The 19,975-nt window shown below is 43.4% G+C and overlaps 1 protein-coding gene across 2 annotated transcripts in view; it reads left to right on the top strand.

Moving 5' to 3' along the window:
• SART3 (spliceosome associated factor 3, U4/U6 recycling protein) overlaps positions 1-19,975 on the top strand; it is a 33,654-nt gene that overhangs the window by 6,903 nt on the left and 6,776 nt on the right. Inside the window, exons 2-13 of one of the 2 annotated variants that reach the window (XM_004281368.4) lie at positions 1,729-1,855; positions 3,317-3,421; positions 5,398-5,582; positions 6,894-6,945; positions 8,451-8,575; positions 13,098-13,253; positions 13,950-14,088; positions 14,573-14,680; positions 15,375-15,452; positions 15,571-15,629; positions 16,579-16,688; positions 19,518-19,630. In XM_004281368.4, coding sequence (XP_004281416.1) covers positions 1,729-1,855; positions 3,317-3,421; positions 5,398-5,582; positions 6,894-6,945; positions 8,451-8,575; positions 13,098-13,253; positions 13,950-14,088; positions 14,573-14,680; positions 15,375-15,452; positions 15,571-15,629; positions 16,579-16,688; positions 19,518-19,630 — 1,357 coding nt within the window. Of the gene's footprint in view, positions 1-1,728; positions 1,856-3,316; positions 3,422-5,397; positions 5,583-6,839; positions 6,946-8,450; positions 8,576-13,097; positions 13,254-13,949; positions 14,089-14,572; positions 14,681-15,374; positions 15,453-15,570; positions 15,630-16,578; positions 16,689-19,517; positions 19,631-19,975 lie in introns of both variants that reach the window. The other variant, XM_033408766.2, reaches the window with a different exon arrangement.

Genomic DNA, 19,975 nt, shown 5'->3' with positions numbered 1-19,975 from the left:
ATTTTCTTTGCTGTAAAGTCTACTTGATGTGATATTAGTATAGTCACTTTTTGCTTCTTTTTGTTTAATGTTTGCATGCTGTATCTTTCCCCATCCTTTTACTTTGAACCTACCTACATCCTTGAATTTGAAGTGAGTTTCTTGTAATCAGCATAGAGGTGAGTTGTGTTTTTATCTACTCTGCCATTTTCTGTCTTTTAATTAGTATGTTTAGATGACATACTTTGAAGGTAATTATTGATACGTTAGGTCTAAAGCCTGACATTTTTAAATTTTCTGTTTGTTTCCTGTGTTGCTTGTTCTCCTGTTTCTCTTTTCTTGCCTTCGTATGGGTTATTTGAACATTTAGTATTCCAGCTTGATTTATTTATAGTGATTTTTAGAGTATTGCTTTATATAGTTTCTCAGTGGTTGCTTTGGGTATTTCAGTATATTTGACTTACATGGTATCTATGTTTTTACCCCTGAGTGAAGTGTGGAAATCTTCCTATTTAGGTCCCTTTACCATTCCTCCTTTGAAATGTCATTGTTTTGGGTATCAGATAGCCTTAAAATTTTTATTTCCATTATCATACGATTTAGAAGACTCATGAAGAGAAGGATCATCTATTGTATTTAGCCATATTTCTGCTCTTTCTTCCTTCCTGATGCTCCAGGATTTCTCTTATCATTTGCTTTCTGTTTGAAGAAATTCCTTTAGCTATTCTTTAAGAGTAAGTCTGCTAGTGACAAGTTCTTTTAGTTTTCCTTGGCCTCAGATGTATGATAGCTTTGGAAGCAGTTATCTTAATTTATTAACTTTTAACTTGAAATATAAACGTTTTTGTACCTATCACTCAGCTTCATCAGTCTGTTGCCATTCTTGTTTCTCCCGATAGGGGTTTTCATTTGTTTGTTTGTTTAATAAAAGAAAAGAACTCTTACTAATGTACCTGGCACGTGCTACAGCATGATACTAAATTACCTTTCAGTGGGATAACAAGGGTAGGAGGGAGGCTCAAGAGGGAGGGGATACGGGGACATGTGTATGCATATGGCTGATTCACTTTGGTGTACAACAGAAACTAACACAGTATTGTGAAACAATTATACTCCAATAAAGCTCTATTAAAAAAAAAACCTCACAAGAACCTTAGGAGCTAGAACCTAGTGGTGTATCCCATTTTACAGATGAGGGAATGGAGGCTTAGAAAAGTTAATAACTTGCCTCAGGTCATACTTTGTGTTTATTTGCTTCATTAGAATGTTTTCTGTATTTCAGAGAGAACCCACATGTGTTCTGACAGGAATTAAGAGCGTTAAGTTTATTATAAAAAGCTCTTTCTTGTGGATTTTTCTCCCTCTTCCTGAAGGTAAACGTTGCCTTGCCCTTTTCGTGGCTCTCCCACATTGCACATATTTTGTGCTTGTGGCAGACATGTGTCATCACCAATGGTGAAAGAAGCTGAGTGTTTTTTTTTTTTTTTTTTTTTTTTGCGGTACGCGGACCTCTCACTGCTGTGGCCCCTCCCGTTGCGGAGCACAGGCTCCGGACGCGCAGGCTCAGCGGCCATGGCTCACGGGCCCAGCCGCTCCGCGGCATGTGGGATCCTCCCAGACCGGGGCACGAACTCGTGTCCCCTGCATCGGCAGGTGGACTCTCAACCACTGCGCCACCAGGGAAGCCCAAAGCTGAGTTATTTTGATGATGGCATTCTAAATTTCAACTTCTGTTCCTTTTTCTTCTAGCTGTCTATCAACGTCTATGACTACAACTGCCACGTGGACCTGATCCGGCTGCTTCGGTTGGAAGGGGAGCTTACCAAAGTGAGGATGGCCCGCCAGAAGATGAGCGAGATCTTTCCTTTGACCGAAGGTAAGGCTTCCACAGTTGGGCTGCTTTTATAAACACAGAGAATTGAAGAGTGCCCTTTTTTTTCAGTGCTGAAAGTGGGACATGCTCCTTATAGAAAATTTGGAACATATAAGTATAGTGGAAAGAAGAAAACCCATCATCCAAAGTCAGCGATTTTTAGTTTATCCTCTTCTAGTTTTTGCTAAACATACTTGTGGTCATGCGATACTGACTCATGTTTTGAATCCTAATTTCTTTATCCTAACTTTATCATAAAATATTTCTATGTAATTAAACTTTTCCCCCATTTCCTTTCTGTTTCCTGTTCTAGTATTTGTGTATTTAATCCATTCTCAGAAACAGATAACTGTAAATGTATTATAACTAAACTTTCATAAATAATTTTTAATTTAAATGTTTCATACCTTATTTGTTCCATAGTAGTTGGGCATTTAGGTTATTTCTGCTTATTTGAAACATAATTACACTGAGCATCTTTGTAGTTAAATCTCCGTGAATATACATAATTGATCTTTTAGGGAGAAGTTGGAAAACACAGGTCCTAGATCCAGTTCTGTCCCCTTCTCCCTCCCACAAAGCATAACTGCAGAGCATAGAAGCTGAAATCAGTTTGCCTGGCTATATGTCTTTCTAGCTGTGTGACCTTAAACAAATTATATAAACATTCTAAGACTCAGTTTTGGAATTCCCTGGTGGCGCAGTGGTTAGGAGTCCGCCTGCCAGTGCAGGGAATGCAGGTTCAAGCCCTGGTCCGGGAGGATCCCACATGCCACGGGGCAACTAAGCCCGTGCGCCACAGCTGCTGAGCCGGCGCTCTAGAGCCCGCGAGCCACAGCTACTGAAGCCTGCGTGCCTAGAGCCTGTGCTCCGCAATGGGAGAGGCCACCACAGTGAGGGGCCTGCGCGCTGCGGCAAAGCGTGGCCCCCGCTCGCCGCCACCAGAGAGGGCCTGCGCTCAGCACGAAGACCCAGTGCAGCCAAAAATAAATAAACGAATAAACAAATTTATTAAGACTCAGTTTTCCCAGCAGTAAAATGGGGATAACAGTAGTTTCTGCCTTGTAGTACATTGATTGGAAGAGCCATTCTGTGCACAACATTTATTAACACATGCTTGGCATGTTGTAAATGCTTAGATAGATGCCATTGTTATTAATGTCTCTGTCAGCTACCTCATAGGTTTTTGACAAAGATTGAATGAGAAAATATATCAGTGCTTCGCAAAATATAAAATGCCCAGCCACTCTAGGGATATTATGACTTTAGTGATTGATCTTCTTTGGAAGCATAAGCCTTCTATGTGCTTGGTGCAGGTTTTAAGAATTGAATTTCTGTGAACTGGGCCAGGTTGTATAAGGTGGATGAACCGTACTCGTGCTGATGCCTCACGGTGCAGTCCCTGCTTTCAGCCCGCCCTTTGGTGCTGGGGGTGGTAACGCAGGGGACCCTGGTGTCTTGTAGAGCTCTGGCTGGAGTGGCTGCATGACGAGATCAGCATGGCCCTGGACGGCCTGGACAGAGAGCACGTGTATGACCTCTTCGAGAAAGCAGTGAAGGATTACATCTGTAAGTTCCCTGCGGGCTCTTCTGAGGGTGTCAGGTGGGCTCATCTAGCATCACTCTGCCTCCGTGGATTGTACTGTGAGGTGTTGCTACCCAGTAAAGAGCATTCATCCAGCGATTGGAAAGATTGGAGTTCATTTATTATTATCATTGTTTGTGGTTTTCAATTGAGGCTTTAGGTTTTAAAATACAAGTAGAAGAAATATTTGAAGGAAGGAGGTGAATATACTCACCCCCACCATTTATCTGGCAGGGAGAACTTACCTGGTATTTCCAGATGACTAAGGGTTACCTTTTACACATTGATTGGATTTTTAGAAGCTTTGGACAGAAGGCTTTTTTTTTTTCCAGTACTAAAAAACTTAAACATTTAATTTTGACATTTTTATAGATTTATAGGAAATTGCAAAGATAGTACAGAGAAGTCCTATGTACTTGCTTGATCCGGTTTCCCCCAATATCTTATGACTATAGTACAAACTCAACACCGGGAAATGGACCTTGGTACAATGTGTGTGTATACACACATTGTATACACACAATGTGATATTTTATCCCACCATTGCATCGAGATGCAGAATCTTCCATTACCACGGAGATCCCTTGTCTGCTGGTCTTGACATTTTACCAGTGAAAGTGAAGTGTGGATGCCTTCCCTCCCTTAAAATCCCGTTTGATGGGGGCTTCCCTGGTGGCGCAGTGGTTGAGAGTCCACCTGCCGATGCAGGGGACGCGGGTTCGTGCCCTGGTCCAGGAGGATCCCACATTGCCGCGGAGCGGCTGGGCCCGTGAGCCATGGCCGCTGAGCCTGCGTGTCGGGAGCCTCTGCTCCACAACGGGAGAGGCCACAGCAGTGAGAGGCCCACGTACCGCAAAAAAAAGAAGAAGAAGAAAAAAATCCCGTTTGATGGTATAAGTCTCTAAATATTTTCTCTACATACATCGAGGACTATATCACACGATGCTATGGACAGAGTGTTCTTAAAAATTATTTTAAAATGTTTCCAATTTTTAATTAAATATCCTTTTTCCTATCTGATTTTCCTTACTCCCTCTGTGGGCATTTCCCCTAGTGAGAAGCATAGACCCTCTGTAAACTAGGCTAACCCTCACTAAGGGCTTCAGCTCCAAGAGCTAGTTCATTTCCATTTTTGTTTTGCAGCCCATATGGCAGCTCTGTACTGGTGAGCAAAAACAGAGTAGCTCACAAACCTTAGCTAAGTTTTTAGAAGTGACTTATTTCATTGAGAAAGCAAGCCTAAGGAAAACACACAGTAATTCTCATGTTGGCTTTATCTTTCTAGTATTTTTATTTTACAAGGTTAGTGTATGAGCATCAAAAATTATTTTCAGATCTCTGAAAAGTGACTTGATAGGCACAATATGTACAGTAAGAATCGATGCATTCATAAAGAGTTTAATTCATTGGTCTTAGTGCTGCAGGAGTGAGTATATAGAAAGTTTAAAAAGTGAAAGAAACAAGGTAACCAGGTCTTTTTTGTTGTGTTTTAGAGATTTAAAATCTCTAGTAACAGGATTGGTGCTTTTAATTTTGTGTTTCACTTTGATCAGAAGGCTTAAAAATGAATCGATTTAAAAGTTGAAAAATTCTAGGCTTTGCAGTCTTTCTGAAAAGTCACTCAGATTTGTAACTATTTTCACTTAAATCTTTACTGGATTTCTTCAATTTTAACAAATGAGCTCTATAATCAGTCGTATTACATATTACCACTTGGCATGTACTGTTTATGGAGTCAGATCTCAGTGGTTATACCTAGTAGGGCCATTAAGATAGACTTTCTTTTCGGGCTGCAGTGTTGGTACAGGGAACCTGGGATACTTGTTGGTGATGCTCTTCCCTTTCTCCATGAATGAGTACTTTTTTGGTGGGCTCATTTCTTCTGTTTGTTCATCAGAACAAAAGTTTTGATGTTTGGGCATTTCGTATCCTGAACTAATAGAACACTTCTCATTTTTAGGTCCTAACATTTGGCTAGAGTACGGCCAGTACTCAGTCGGCGGGATTGGTCAGAAAGGTGGCCTTGAGAAAGTCCGCTCTGTGTTTGAAAGGGCCCTCTCGTCCGTCGGGTTACACATGACCAAGGGACTCGCCATCTGGGAGGCTTATCGGGAGTTTGAAAGTGCCATCGTGGAAGCTGCGCGGGTGAGTGACCAGTGCTTGCCTTGGCCACCCAGGGCTGTCCTCGTAAGTGGTCTTGGGGAAACATAGTTAACAAAACGGTCTTTGCCTGTCACTTAGTGGGTGGGCAGTAAATAAAATCACGAGTCTTTGTGGAGTAGCAAGAATGTCTTCTTTGACTAAAAAAACAGATGACCCTACAATTTTTTCCTGATATTTAAACATACTCCTGTTTTAGTTACTGGTTTCAGGTGAGAGTACAAGGATAACGAAGTCATTCCAAAAAAAAGATTTTATATGTGTGTGTGTATACATATGTTTGTGTACATATATATGTGTATATACATCATGTCCCATAGTAACTGAGAGATTTGATCCCATCATAATTGCGTTTTTTAGACTAGACTATGATTTATAGAATTTTACAGTCCCCTCCCTAGTGTCTCTTTTCACTCTGTGTGTGACCACAAAGTTGTTGTTGGTACACCGTGGAGCCCTGTCCTTAAGTTAGATCACTGTGGTTAAAGTAGCCCAGTCCCGTCTTGATTGTGTCCGTGTTGAGAAATGTGCGGTGGTGCTCTCCCCTTCCCTGGACTAAGGCGTTGGGACTGAGCCTCTGGCTGACACGTGCGGCTGTCTCGAGTGTCAGTCGTGACCCCACGTGGAGTCTGCTCCCACGCTCCCCTCGGTGTTCATGCACTTTCCGGCCACTGTACTTGTACTCTTGACCTCCCTTCATCTGGGAGTCAGTTTTCCTCTCTCGCCAGCTCCGGAGAGCCTGTAGGAGCATCCCTGGTGCCAGCTCCTCCAGGAGCCTCTCCTTGATTCCCTCCCTTCATAATGACAAACTCAGCCCTGAAAACCAGCTTGAAGCAAGCCGCCATCCTTTGATACTTGTGACGCTTCGCTTTTGTGATGCTTATGCTGTATCTTGGTGTAGTCACTTGGGTACATTTCTTTTTTTTTTTAACATCTTTATTGGGGTATAATTTCTTTACAATGGTGTGCTAGTTTTTGCTTTATAACAAAGTGAATCAGTTATACATATACATATGTTCCCATATCTCTTCCCTCTTGCGTTCTTGGATTCCTTCTTGTTCTCCCCTCATAAACACTTGCTAGGGAAAACATTCACTTTTGAGCCTCGTGCAGCATTTGGCACAATACCTCGTGTATGAGAGGTCCTATGAATTTTTTTAGTGTGAACTAAAGATGTGCTGAAATATTTTTTGAAGTAGGAAGAACCAGAGTTTGTCATTTACTACGAATTTGCTTCTTTAGCCCATAGCTGGCTTCCTTTCCCCTTTTGACCGGGAACAAACCTTTGATTCACAGCTGGAGAAAGTCCACAGTCTCTTCCGGCGACAGTTGGCGATCCCACTCTACGGTAAGAGAAAGTGACCCATCCACAGCCAGTCCTTCGTCGTTCTTAGAATGCTTTGGAGCATGTCACGTGATTAGGCCTTTCCCAGCATCTCATGAGGCGAGCGTGGCTGGTGTTCATATTCTCATTGGACAGTATCACTGTGGACAGGGCCCTGGGGAAAAACATATCTTGAATTGTTCATGCTCAAGTGGGTTACGAGGGTCAGGGGCAGGACTAGAAGCAGACTTCCTGACCCCTAGTTTCCTGTATTAAGACATTGTCAGGGAGACAGAGAGAGGGTCTCTGAAAGGAATAGGGAAACTGACTCCCTGTGTTTTCTGGGGGAACTTTATTGAGTAAGAGCTCCATTATGAGCATTTTCTCTTCAGAAGTAACCTCCATAACAGTGTGGGGCTTGTAGGTGGGCTAATATCCTCCTCCTGTGGAGGTGAGCTGGTGGCCCAGGAGCGCAGTCGATTGGAAGTGTTCCTATCTGAATTTCTTGGGACTTGGGAAGGAGTCTCCTTTTGTGTGAACATATTTTGGCAAGCCAAGCCTTTGAGCTTGAACATGAGCAGCGCTGGGAGGACTTCCGAGCATGGGAAGAATTGGGTGCTGCCATCTTGTTTGTTCCCCAGGTGTGGTTATGCGTTGCACACCCTCAGAACCTCTGGCCAACTTTTTTTTTTTTTTTGCGGTACGCGGGCCTCTCACTGTTGTGGCCTCTCCCGTTGCGGAGCACAGGCTCCGGACGCGCAGGCTCAGCGGCCATGGCTCACGGGCCCAGCCGCTCCGCGGCATGTGGGATCTTCCCGGACCAGGGCACGAACCCGTGTCCCCTGCATCGGCAGGTGGACTCTCAACCGCTGCGCCACCAGGGAAGCCCCCTCTGGCCAACTTTACTTGAGCCCAGGTGTTATTTCTTTTTACTTCCTGGTTTATTTGGATTGGATTTGACAAATTATGAAGTGGCTCTCCAGTTGAATCTTTGGGTGACAAGCAGAAAAGGCTAGAGCTGAGCTGGCTTCTATGTTTAATCTCACATACCAGTGTGAGGCAGTACAGCTTGGTGAGCAGAGCATGAACTTGAGTCAGACTGCCTGGGTTCAAAGCCTTGTTCTCCTGTTAACTGTGGCCAGTTGATGTAACCCTCTGCTTATGTTTCCTGAACTGTAAAGTGGGAATCATGGTAGGACCTCCCTCGTAGAGTGGTGAGGATCGAATGAGGTAATGGATGTGAAGTGTTAGAACATAGGGAGCAGTAGGTAAGTGTGCTTAGAGCGTTGCTATTAGTTTCATTTACTCTGATTGATTAACTAGGTGGTAGGGCTGCCCAGGATGGTGCTTTGAGACAGAGTCTAAGACCAAGTCAGGGCTCAGCAGAAGAGCTCAGGATTCCATCAGTAAGAGCCCTGTGGCCACAGATGTGGGAGGGACCAGTGGCACCTGAGTCTCAGGGTTTAGTCTGTGTTTGAGTTGATAAAACCCAATGGCAAGACCCATGGGCTGAATCCATCTCTCAATAGATATGGAGGCAACGTTTGCAGAGTATGAAGAATGGTCAGAAGACCCCATACCAGAGTCAGTAATTCAGAACTATAACAAAGCACTACAGCAGTTGGAGAAATATAAACCCTATGAAGAAACACTGGTAAGTGTTCGTCTCTTTTACAGTAAACGTCTCTCTACAAACTTTTCCCTAATTGATAGTTGCAAGTAAAACAGTATCTTTAACATTTGTTTTATTGTGAAATATACTATAGAGTGTATAAATGTGTACATTCAGTTTACATCCTAATAATAAAGTGAACATCCATGTACCCACCACCCAGGTTAAGAAATAGAGCATTGCCAGTACCTTAGAAGTCTCCTATGTGCCCCTCTCCAATAGCCTCCTCTTCCCTCTCCCGAGAGGTAATCACTTTCCTGACTGTTGTGATAATCATTCCCTTGCTTTTCTTTATAGTTTTACAACCTATGAACGTATCCTTAATTAATATATGGTTTAATTTTGCTTGTTTTTGAACTTCTATATAATGGAATCATGCTGTATATTTTCTTTCAACATGTTTTTTGGGTTTTACTCATGTTGATAAGTATAGTTTTAGTCCATTTGTTTACACTGCTGTAAAGTTGTCTGTGTATAAACAATTTATTTATCTGTGTTCTTAGGTGGTTGGGTTGTTTCCAGTGTTTTGCTAGGAGGAGTAGTTCTGCTCTGACCGTTCTTGGACGTATCTCTTGGTACACATGAAAAAGAGTTTCATTCTCTTACGTCAGAATGGAATTGCTGGGTCCTAGGGTGATGCTGAACTGTTTTCCAGGCTATCAGTTGCTACTCCCGCCTGCAGTATCTGAGAGTTCTCATTGTTCTGCCAACCTGGGTTATTGACATACTTAAATTTTAGGCAATCTGATGGATATGAAATTATAATTTTAATTTGCACTTCCCTCATAACTAATGACGTTGAGCATCTTTTCACACCTATTGGCCATTCAGATTTCCTTAAATTTTTTTTGAAGTACCTGTTAAAGTCTTTGGCTCATTTTTTTTTGGTTTGTCTTTTTGTAATTGATTTGTAGGAGTCCTGGGTCTTAATCCATACTTTTGGTTGTATGTATTACAGTTTTTTCCTCCCAAGTTTGTGGCTTGTCTTTTCCTTTTTTTTTTTTTTTTTTTTTTGCGGTACGCAGGCCTCTCACTGTTGTGGCCTCTCCCGCTGCGGAGCACAGGCTCTGGACGTGCAGGCTCAGCGGCCATGGCTCACGGGCCCAGCCGCTCCGCGGCACGTGGGATCCTCCCGGGCCGGGGCACGAACCCGTGTCCCCTGTATTGGCAGGTGGACTCTCAACCACTGTGCCACCAGGGAGGCCCTGAAGACCAATTCTTAATTTTAATCTAATTGGATTTGTCATTCTTTCCCTTAGGGTTTGTGCTTAATAAATCTCTCCATACTCCGAGGTCACTAATATACTTTGTTCTGTTTTTCTTCTGAAAGTTTATATTTTGTCGTTCATCTTTAGGTTTTCTTCTGGAATGGATGTTTGGGTATGGTCTGAGGCAGGGTCCAGTTTCGTTTTTCCATATGGAGAAACAATTGTTCCAGTGCTGACTTTGATAATTCCATCCACCCTCACTCATGTGCTGCCCCACATCTGTCATGGGTTAGCTTTCCATTTCTGTGTGGGTCTATTTCTGGGCTCTCTGTTCTGCCCCACTGGTTTATATTACACTGCCATAATGACGATAGTTTTATAATTCAGTTTCGATCTTTGGTAGCATGAGTCCCATCCATGTTGTTCTCCTTCAAGAGGGTCCTGGCGTTCTTTAGCTCTTAGTACTTCCATTAAATAGAGAATCAGCTTGTCAAGTTCTACCAAAACAAACAAACAAACAAACAAAAACTTGATTTTTTTTTTTTTTCTTCACTGCACCACATGCAGGATCTTAGTTCCCTGACCAGGGATCGAACCCGGGCCCTTGGCAGTGAGAGCATGGAGTTCTAACCATTGGACTGCCAGGGAATTCCCTTGAATTTTTGATTGGAATTGCATTGAATCTGTAGATCAATTTGGGGAAGAATTTATATCTTTTAAATATTGAATCTTCCAATCTGTGAACATGGTATAGACCTCTGCTATTTAAGTCTTGTCTATAAAGTTTTATAAATTTATCCAGTGTCTTGAACACATTTTTAGATGTATTTCTAAGTGTTTTTTTGATGCTATTATAAATGGTATCTTTTTAAAGATTTCCTTTTCTAGTTGTTTGTTCCTGGTATATAAAATGCAGTTTTTTAATATTAATTTTTCAATCAAACTTGCTCAATCCTTATTAATAATTTATAGATTTGGGGAGATTTTATGTGTTGACAATACACACACAATATTATTTGTAAATGGCATTTATTCCCCTTTCTTGGTCTTAGAATACTTTTAACTTCATTTACCACCCCTCAGACTTAACGCTTTGTTTTCTTGTATTTCTTGTCTTTTAGTTGACCCACAGGCATCGTTATTAATGCTGCATTTTGCAGTTCCAGTTTGTTTACATTTATTGCATGCATTTCCCATTTTCTTTGCTCTTTCTTCTCACGTCGTAGATCTTTCACCTGCAATCACTTTTCTTTTGCTTAAAGTCTGCCCTTTAGCATCTCCTGCACTGGATATTTGCTTGTAACAGATTTTCTCAGTTTTTGTTTGTTTTAAAGGGTCCTTACGGGGCTTCCCTGGTGGTGCAGTGGTTGAGAGTCCGCCTGCCGATGCAGGGGACATGGGTTCGTGCCCCGGTCCGGGAAGATCCCACATGCTGCGGAGCGGCTGGGCCCGTGAGCCATGGCCGCTGAGCCTGCGCGTCCGGAGCCTGTGCTCCGCAACGGGAGAGGCCACAACAGTGAGAGGCCCGCGTACAGGGGGGAAAAAAAAAAAAAAGGTCCTTACTTTGCTCTCCTTGAGAGTTAATTTCTCAGGATATAGAATTCTAGGCTGACAGTTCTCTTCTCTCGGCAGTTAAATATATCTTTTTGTCTTCCGGCTTCTGTCGTGCTGCTGAGTCAGCTGTCTGACTCTTGCTTCTTGGAAGGAAAGCCTTGTTTGTTCTGTGGCCACTTTTAAGGTCTCACTGGTTTGGTTTGCTGTCTGGCAGTTTCACTGCAGTGGGTCCGGATGTGGATTATTTTGTATTTATCCTGCTTGAGGTTTGTTGGGCTTCTTGGCTCTGTTTCTGGTATCTTTCACGGCCTGGTGAGTGAGAACACAGGCTCTGAGAGATGGGCTGCCTCAAGTCTGAATTTTATCTCTGGGCTAGTACTTAGCCTCCTTGTGACTCAGTTGCCTCGAATGTAAGATGGTTATAGAAATGATAGCTGCTTCCTACGATTGTTGTAAAGATCAAATTCTTTAAATTTATTTATTTATTTATTTTATTTTTGGCTGTGTTGGGTCTTTGTTGCTGCGCACGGCCTTTCTCTAGTTGTGGCGAGCGGGGGCTACTCTTCCTTGCAGTGCGTGGGCTTCTCATTGTGGTGGCTTCTCTTGTTGCGGAGCACGGGCTCTAGGTGTGCAGGCTTCAGTAGCTGTGGCTTGCGAGCTCTAGAGCTCAGGCTCAGTAGTTGCGGTGCATGGGATTAGTTGCTCCACGGCATGTGGGATCTTCCCGGACCAGGGCTCGAACCCGTGTCCCCTGTATTGGCAGGCGGATTCTTAACCACTGTGCCACCAGGGAGGTCCCAAGATCAAATTCTTAATATTATCTCTTAAACTGGCAAAAGCTTAACCTTCCCTTAGCTTAACCACTTTCACTTAGATTTTGTTTGCAGTATTTCTTGTTTCTTGGCCAGTTTGTTGTTGATTTGCAAGAAGCTTTTTTTAAATATTTAATCTAGTATTTTCAGTGGCACAGTGTGTCTGGGTAACTGATTTTGTCATTATTAGTAGAAACTGAGTCTCCAATATCATCTTTCTAAGTTCAGAGCATGCGTGCTCTCTCTCTGGTCTGCATGTGCTCCCTCTCCCTTTTTCACATGTAAATGATTGGTATTTAGTTGCATTTCACAAAGCTTCATTCATGAAATCCTCAGGCAGTTGAATTTTGTTTTGACCTTCAGCAGAGTGTGGCTGAGGAGAAAACAAGTTGAATAAGAGGATTTTGTTTAAAAAGAATTTTAATTGTATGCCTTTGGATCAGTAAACATTGAGCATAGCCTCCTCCATCTCCTGCATATACCTGTACTCTGGCAGGAGCTGGTATTTGGAGTGACGAACCTGAAATAGCACAGGGCACCAAGTAACTCTGGTATGGTTGCATTCACCCCACTCAGTAGGCCCAGAAAGTGATATCTGTTTTGAAAGGATGGTTAGCAGTGGTCGTTGGCAAAGATGTTTCTCTTTCATTCAGTTCCTGATTGATGGGAGATTTAAATTCCCTGTGGTCTGGGGATGGAGTTTAAAAAGGGTTTACGGAGCCTTTGTAACTATTGCCATGAAGAGGCACTTTGGATTCACTTTCTGCTCATCAATTTATAGACCTGATATGCAGAGGTTCTGAGAGTGGGGATTGGTGATTCTTATCTTGGTGTGGCCGTTCTCACCAAAATTTACTACGGAGCTGTGTGTGCTCTCTGACAGTGTCACATAGCTCATTCCAATTTCACTGCCATTCTCCTTTGCCCCAGTTGCAAGCCGAAGCACCCAGGCTGGCTGAATATCAAGCATACATCGATTTTGAGATGAAAATTGGAGACCCCGCCCGCATTCAGCTGATCTTTGAGCGCGCTCTGGTCGAGAACTGCCTTGTCCCAGACTTATGGATTCGTTACAGTCAGTACCTAGTAAGATAACCTACCTGTTCTAATCTCACTTTATTTTTTACCAATTTAGGTTCCATTTAAAGAAAATCAGAAAGAGTGCCAGTAGTTAGCTGCATGCTGCTTCTCTCTGCTTGACTCACTAAGGAAGTCTCCTGGTGTTTTAAGTTATTTTAAACTGATAACTGTAAAAAAATTCTTGCATAGCCTTACTATTGTGGACTTTATAACATATTAATTTTTCTTTTAACTTATTATCATGGAAAAACGTAAATACATAAATGTAGACACATTAGTAAAATGAAACTGCAGTTAACCATCACCCAGCTTCAACACTTAATTAATGGCACTAGTCTAGTTTCATCTACAGTCTTACTAGGTTCCTTACCTATTTTCCTCCCTTCCATGTTATTTTGAAGCAAATCCAGAAATCACATTTTGATGGTAAATAGTTCACTGTGCATGTATAACAGATTTGAATCGGGATCTAAACAAGATCCATACATTAGGATTGGCTGGTGTCTCTTAAAGCTCTTTGATCTGTAGGTTCCCCTCTCCACCTCTCTCCTCTTTTCCCGCAAAACCCCTTGTGATTTTTTTGTTGAAGAAACCAGTCATATTAAGGAAATGTCTTTTGTCGGTTGTGCTGGGAATGTCTCATGGATGGTGAAGTCTTAACAATAAAATTTTCTCTCCTGACCCTGGCATTCTTTATCATAGGATCGGCAGCTGAAAGTAAAGGATTTGGTTTTATCTGTACACAGTCGCGCTGTTAGAAACTGCCCGTGGACAGTTGCCCTGTGGAGTCGGTACCTCTTGGCCATGGAAAGACATGGAGTTGATCATCGAGTGATTTCGGGTGCGGATGTTTTTGTGGGAAGACTTCTAAGCTTTTTGTCCCGAGTCAGAAACATTGAGCTGTGACAAAAGTTATTAAATCAGCGTTCCCCAGGCGGTTACTCTGGGATATCGGGTATTAGTGACAAGAAGGGCTCTAAATGGGAGATATGAAGTAGTTGTATTTTTTGACTTATTAGAACTTTTTAACGTCTTAATATTCATTGTGATCTTCCAGGGAGTCATGGTCTTTTCACCAACTCACTTGGCCTGGAGCACTTTAATGCAGGGCACCTTGTGGGTTGTGCCCTTCCTAGAACACAGTTTGTACACCACTGTAGTAGCCTGTCTTTTGAACATTTCTCTCTAGCTCATTTCACTTTTGTTGCATCCCATTATTACTATTTAAGCCATATGGAATTTTATAGTCAGTAGCAGTTTTTATAATCATCTTGATAACTTCTTTTTGAATTGGCAACAAATCCTGGCTTTTTCTTCGACTCCAGTGACCTTCGAGAAAGCTCTGAGTGCTGGCTTCATCCAGGCCACCGATTATGTGGAGATTTGGCAGGCGTACCTTGATTACCTGAGGAGAAGGGTCGATTTCAAACAAGGTATTGAAGTTTATGTGTTTCCTATCAGAACTGAGTTTTTCCTTAACATGTGTTTTGGTAGGATGTCCCAGTTGCCCAGATATCTCATGGTGGGGCAAGTGATATTGGTAACTTTTTTTTTCTCAGAAATTTTAGCTATTTCAGTTTGTAACGAATCATGCCGTGTATTGTAAAGGGAGAGAGTAATGGTCCTTATGGTTTACACTGGCTCCTGCCAGCTTCTTTAGTCTCATTTCTCCCTTCTCTCCCTTCTGTGTATCCTAAATAGTTCTTTACATGGGACTGCTGCGTTCCTTTTAAATCATTGAACGTCCATGGCATCCCCTGCCTTCCTCTCTCCTCCTCCAAAAAAGAAAAAAAAAAAAAAAAATGAGCAACCAGAACCACACGCCCCCACCCCCAATTGGTGCTTGCTTCCTCATGCAGGGGGCTTTTAGCCATTCTGCCGGCTCGGGGAGACCCCCTCTGCTGTGGTCCCGCACATGGCGCCCGTGTCACCTTTGTCCTCGTACTGTCTGTGATGTGCTGTCTTCCTGTATCTGCCTCCCCCCACTGTGTGATGAGGGCAGGGCCTGGCAGTTTTATTTCCGTGTCCCCAGCGTGATGCCAGGGAGCTTCAGTGTAGGATTGAAAAGAACAAACCAGACGTGGCATGTGGCTTCCTCGAGCCGAACCTCTCTGCACTTTCTCACAGACTCCAGTAAAGAGCTGGAGGAGCTGCGGTCTGCGTTCGCCCGCGCCTTGGAGTACCTGAAGCAGGAGGTGGAGGAGCGTAAGTGGGCCTCCCGCCGCGGCCGCTCGTGCTGCCTCTTCTGCTCCGTGTACCTTTTTAGTCAGAGGCGCTTTGCCTCTCAATTACTTTCTGATTTCGTCTACTTCTGTTCTTCAAGGTTTCAGTGAGAGTGGAGATCCAAGCTGCCTGATCATGCAGAACTGGGCTCGGATTGAGGTAAGTGTTTTTGACACATTGTCAGTTTCATCCCCCTTTGAGGGACCTTTGTCCGATAGTGTGACCGAAGCTGAGTCAGGATCCCAGGTGACGGTCTAGGCCCTGTAAGGATTCATGTTTATTTCCTTGCTCGACACACATTCGTTTCTATCTTAGGGAGAATCCTAGCTCCCAGCTCAAAGTTGCGCAGCGGCTGTCTGAATGCCAGGCACTCACTTGTGTGTTCCCTTCCCGCGCTGTGCCCCATTGATGAGCACGTTCCCAGCATGAGCCGCTTGCCAGGCCTATCCCTGTGTGCTGGGGGATGAGATAAACCCTGTCCCTGTGCTAGTAAGGCTTTAAGCTAGTGTGGAAGACAGACAGTTTCACAAATAATCAGAGGATAAAATGAGTTGAATGTTATTGCTGAACCAAGGACCCCAAGGTGAGTAAGACGTGAACCCTGCCCATAATCAGCTCGTAGGATTGTAAAATTCTAACGTTTTGTCCTCTGGGGGAGAGTCAGGTATCAGGTAGTTGGTGGGTGGGATGGTTGTGTGGAGACCATGTTAACGATGCAGCAACTGCGGCTCAGAAGTTAAGAGCCGGCATCTGCTCCTCGATCCATCTTTCTTTCTCTGCCTTGCCCTTCAAATAAAACACTTACAGTTAAGCTCGTTAAAAATAAAAAACGCCTGGCCAGTTCTGTCGTGAGTGCCTGTGGGCTCCCAAGTGTGGTTCTCGAGGTGAACATGGGCAGGCAGCCTGAGGCTTGTCGCTGCAAAAAGGCTGACATGCTTGGGCTGGGCTGTTATCGTGGGGGGTGGCCCATGAATGTCCAGGGAGTTAAGTAACGCTGATAGTTTTGGGGTGGGAGGTTTTTAGCCATGTGCGTCTGAAGTGTTTTGTAACAAGTGTCACCATCATAAGGTCTGAGTCCTCTCCTAACTCAGTCTGCTAATGCGTGCAGGCTCGACTGTGCAATAACATGCAGAAAGCCCGGGAGCTCTGGGACAGCATCATGACCAAAGGGAACGCCAAGTATGCCAACATGTGGCTTGAGTATTACAACCTGGAAAGGTAACCGGCTGGGATTGGGGGCGGTGCTTGTCAGATGTGACCCGCACGCCCCCTGCCTATGCAGCCTGGGCCTGCTTGCAGTACACTGCTTCTCTTTATCTTCCTGTCTCTCCTCGGTGGCGGGGGTTTATGGGACAGGGCTACAGAGAACCAAAGATAATATTCTGTGCCTGGGCTCTTAGAGCCATGCATTACTTTTTTTTTTTTTTTAACATCTTTATTGGAGTATAATTCATTACTTTCAATTTATTTTGGTTTGTTTTGATTTTTGGACATGAATGTTTTATTTGACTTCTGGGGGAGCTGTTTATTTTTTGTATTTGCGTTGTCTATAAAAGTAGGAAATACTAAAAAGCAGAGAGGAAAAAACCCAGGTTTTTTTGCAGTGACAGGCCCACATACAACCACCATTAGTTAATGGTTTGGGTATGTTCTTTGAGACTTTCGTATGCTTAAATTTTTAAGAAATGATGATGCAGTTATAGTATACATTTTCTAAACCTCTAAAATTATTTTAAATAATGTTTATAACATGGAGAAGGTATAAAGAATATGACCAGCTTTTAAATTCAGTATATCTTGGACATTGCATGTCTATAAATACATCTTTTTTCTGTTCTGAACATTTTGGTTTTTTATCCCTGATTTAAAAAATAGTATGTGGGCTTCCCTGGTGGCGCAGTGGTTGAGAGTCCGCCTGCCGATGCAGGGGACATGGGTTCGTGCCCCGGTCCGGGAAGATCCCACATGCCACGGAGGGCTGGGCCCGTGAGCCATGGCCGCTGAGCCTGCACGTCCGGAGCCTGTGCTCCGCAGCGGGAGAGGCCACAGCAGTGAGAGGCCCGCGTACCGCAAAAAAAAAAAAAAAAAAAAAAATAGTTATGTGCTCAAGTTAAAATTGAACATTTAAAAAAATGTGAGAAAGAAAGTGAAAGTCTTAAAATCCTTCCCCAGAGAAGATCACTGTTAAAACTTCTTGAATATTCCTCTAGATCAGCGGTTCTCAAATGTTTTGGTCTCAGGACCCCCTTTACACTCTTAAAATTTGAGGACCCCCTCAAAAGCTTTTGTTTATGTGAGGTATATTTATTAGTGTTTTTACCATGTTAGAAAATAAAACCGAGAAATTAAAAAATATTCATTTAAAATTCACAATAAATTCATTACATTTAACATTTTTATGAGAAAGGACTGCTTTCCAAACTCCAAAATAATGCAGTGAGAACGTGGGCTGGTTTTATACTTTTGTAAGTATCTTTAGTCTGGCTCAGTAGCAGACAGCTCGATTCTCACGTCTGCTTCTGCGTCCCCTCTGTTGTGACGTTTTCATTGAAGATGAAGGAAATTTGGCCTCACACAAATAAGAGGTTAGGAAAGAGAAGGGGATATTTTTCAGATAATTGCAGATATTCTTCTTTCACACTACAGCAAAATTTATTAACAAGTCATAGTCATTTGCATTCTGGAATCTGAAGCCATATCAATGAATTTTTCACTCTGTTGCATTAATATCCATTGGTCTGTTTTGCACTGAGCAGACCTTTTACGCACGCATGATTCTGTGACATGCGTTGTGTGTGTGGAAAATGCTGACTCATTAAGTCCTGCAGCTCTTCGAAATATTGATGTGTTTCATTATCCCATTTGTTATATCTGCACTGATCTTTGTAGAAAAGCCTTACAAGTAGGAAGCTGTCAGACTCACGGTGACAGATAGAAATTTTCCAAAGCTCTACAGATACAAATTTTCCAAAGCTCTAATTTTCACTTGAAAGCTCCAGTCTTATCACCGTCAACAAAAACTCTTAAGTGGTTTTCCTTGAACTTATAGCCTCACTTCGTTAATTTTTGAAAATGTCTAGCAAATACCCAGGTCTGAATCACCATAGTTTTTGTCACTCAGCTGTTCTCTCAAGTGAAAATGATGTTCCATGAAAAGAAGTAACTAGTCCAGCTTGCAACTCAAACAGTAGCCCATTATTTCTTTGCTACAGCCACTGTACTTGGGTATAAAGAGGTGCTTTGATGTGTGCATCCCATTTGTCACACAGAATATTAACGAGGTGTGCACTGTCTTGATTTGTGCTAAGAGCCACTGCAGCTTTTGCACTCTCAGTGCAAATGTCAACACAGTGGAAAAAGTCCAATAAATGCTTTGGTATTATTATGAAAGTAGTTTTGACTTTGCAGACCTCCTGAAAGGGTCTTAGAGACCCTCAGGGGTCTGAACTGCTGCTCTAAATTTTTTCTGAGTGTCCTAATATGTATTTACAATGTTTATGTATATTTATAAAAAATTTTAAAACAGAAATGAGAACATAAGTATCTCATAACTGCTGGGATGAACAGAATGTTGTTTTAGATATACTATCCTGATGAGCAGTATATATTTCCATGTCAGTGTAGGAAGATCTGACTTTAGGCATGAAATCTGACAGTCCCCTCTGTCAGTGTCTCTCCCCTCGAGTGGGACCGTGTCCTAGAATTTCTCTAGGGACTTTATCAAGTCACCCACAGCTCTTGGATTGCCCCATGTGTTGCACATGTGAATGCAGTAAAGGCAGAACACCTGGCTGAGGACCACTGTCCCCAGTGCGTTCCACTAGCACTGACTTGCTAAGGGAAAGAGTGGCTTAGAAGAAAGCCTTCATTTTTGACTAGAGGGGCTCTCTGGGAAAAGGAGAAAGCATTAAAAGTATCAGTAGCACAAAGAGCACGGCATCTCAGAAGCGGTGGGCTTTGATGCATGTTAGCTGTGTGAAGACAGCCCTCCCTCTGCGCCTTCCGCTTTGTGTGCTGGTGTCCCCAACTGTGTGTTTTCCGCCTTAGGGCCCACGGTGACACTCAGCACTGCAGGAAGGCTCTGCACCGGGCCGTCCAGTGCACCAGCGACTACCCAGAACACGTCTGTGAGGTGTTGCTCACCATGGAGAGGACAGAAGGTGGGGACCTCGGCGCGCTGCCTCTGGCTTGGGGTCTGTCCCTTTTGCCATTTGGTTTCAGGTCTGTAGGCCTCTCTGATGCGACCGTCACGCGGTGCTCGCCAGTGAGAGGGGCGAGTCCTGTAGCCCTCCTCAGACTCCACGTGCCAGGGGGCCCGTGACGATGCTCTAGCGCAGGCCTCTCAAGGCTCTCTTTGGTGGGGGCTGTTGTGTGCGGCATCCCTGGCCTCCCTCTACCCACTAGGTACCAGTAGCGCTTCTCCTGCCCCCAGTCCTGACCACCAGAACCACCTGCAGGCGTTGCCAAGGGTTCCCTGGGAATCAGGAGAGACTGTGCTCCAGCAC

Source organism: Orcinus orca, chromosome 15, assembly GCF_937001465.1.
Source record: "Orcinus orca chromosome 15, mOrcOrc1.1, whole genome shotgun sequence".
In the NCBI taxonomy this organism is placed as follows: domain Eukaryota; kingdom Metazoa; phylum Chordata; class Mammalia; order Artiodactyla; family Delphinidae; genus Orcinus; species Orcinus orca.
The sequence above is the reverse complement of the archived record's forward strand: the minus strand, read 5'-3'. Positions and strand labels throughout refer to the sequence as shown.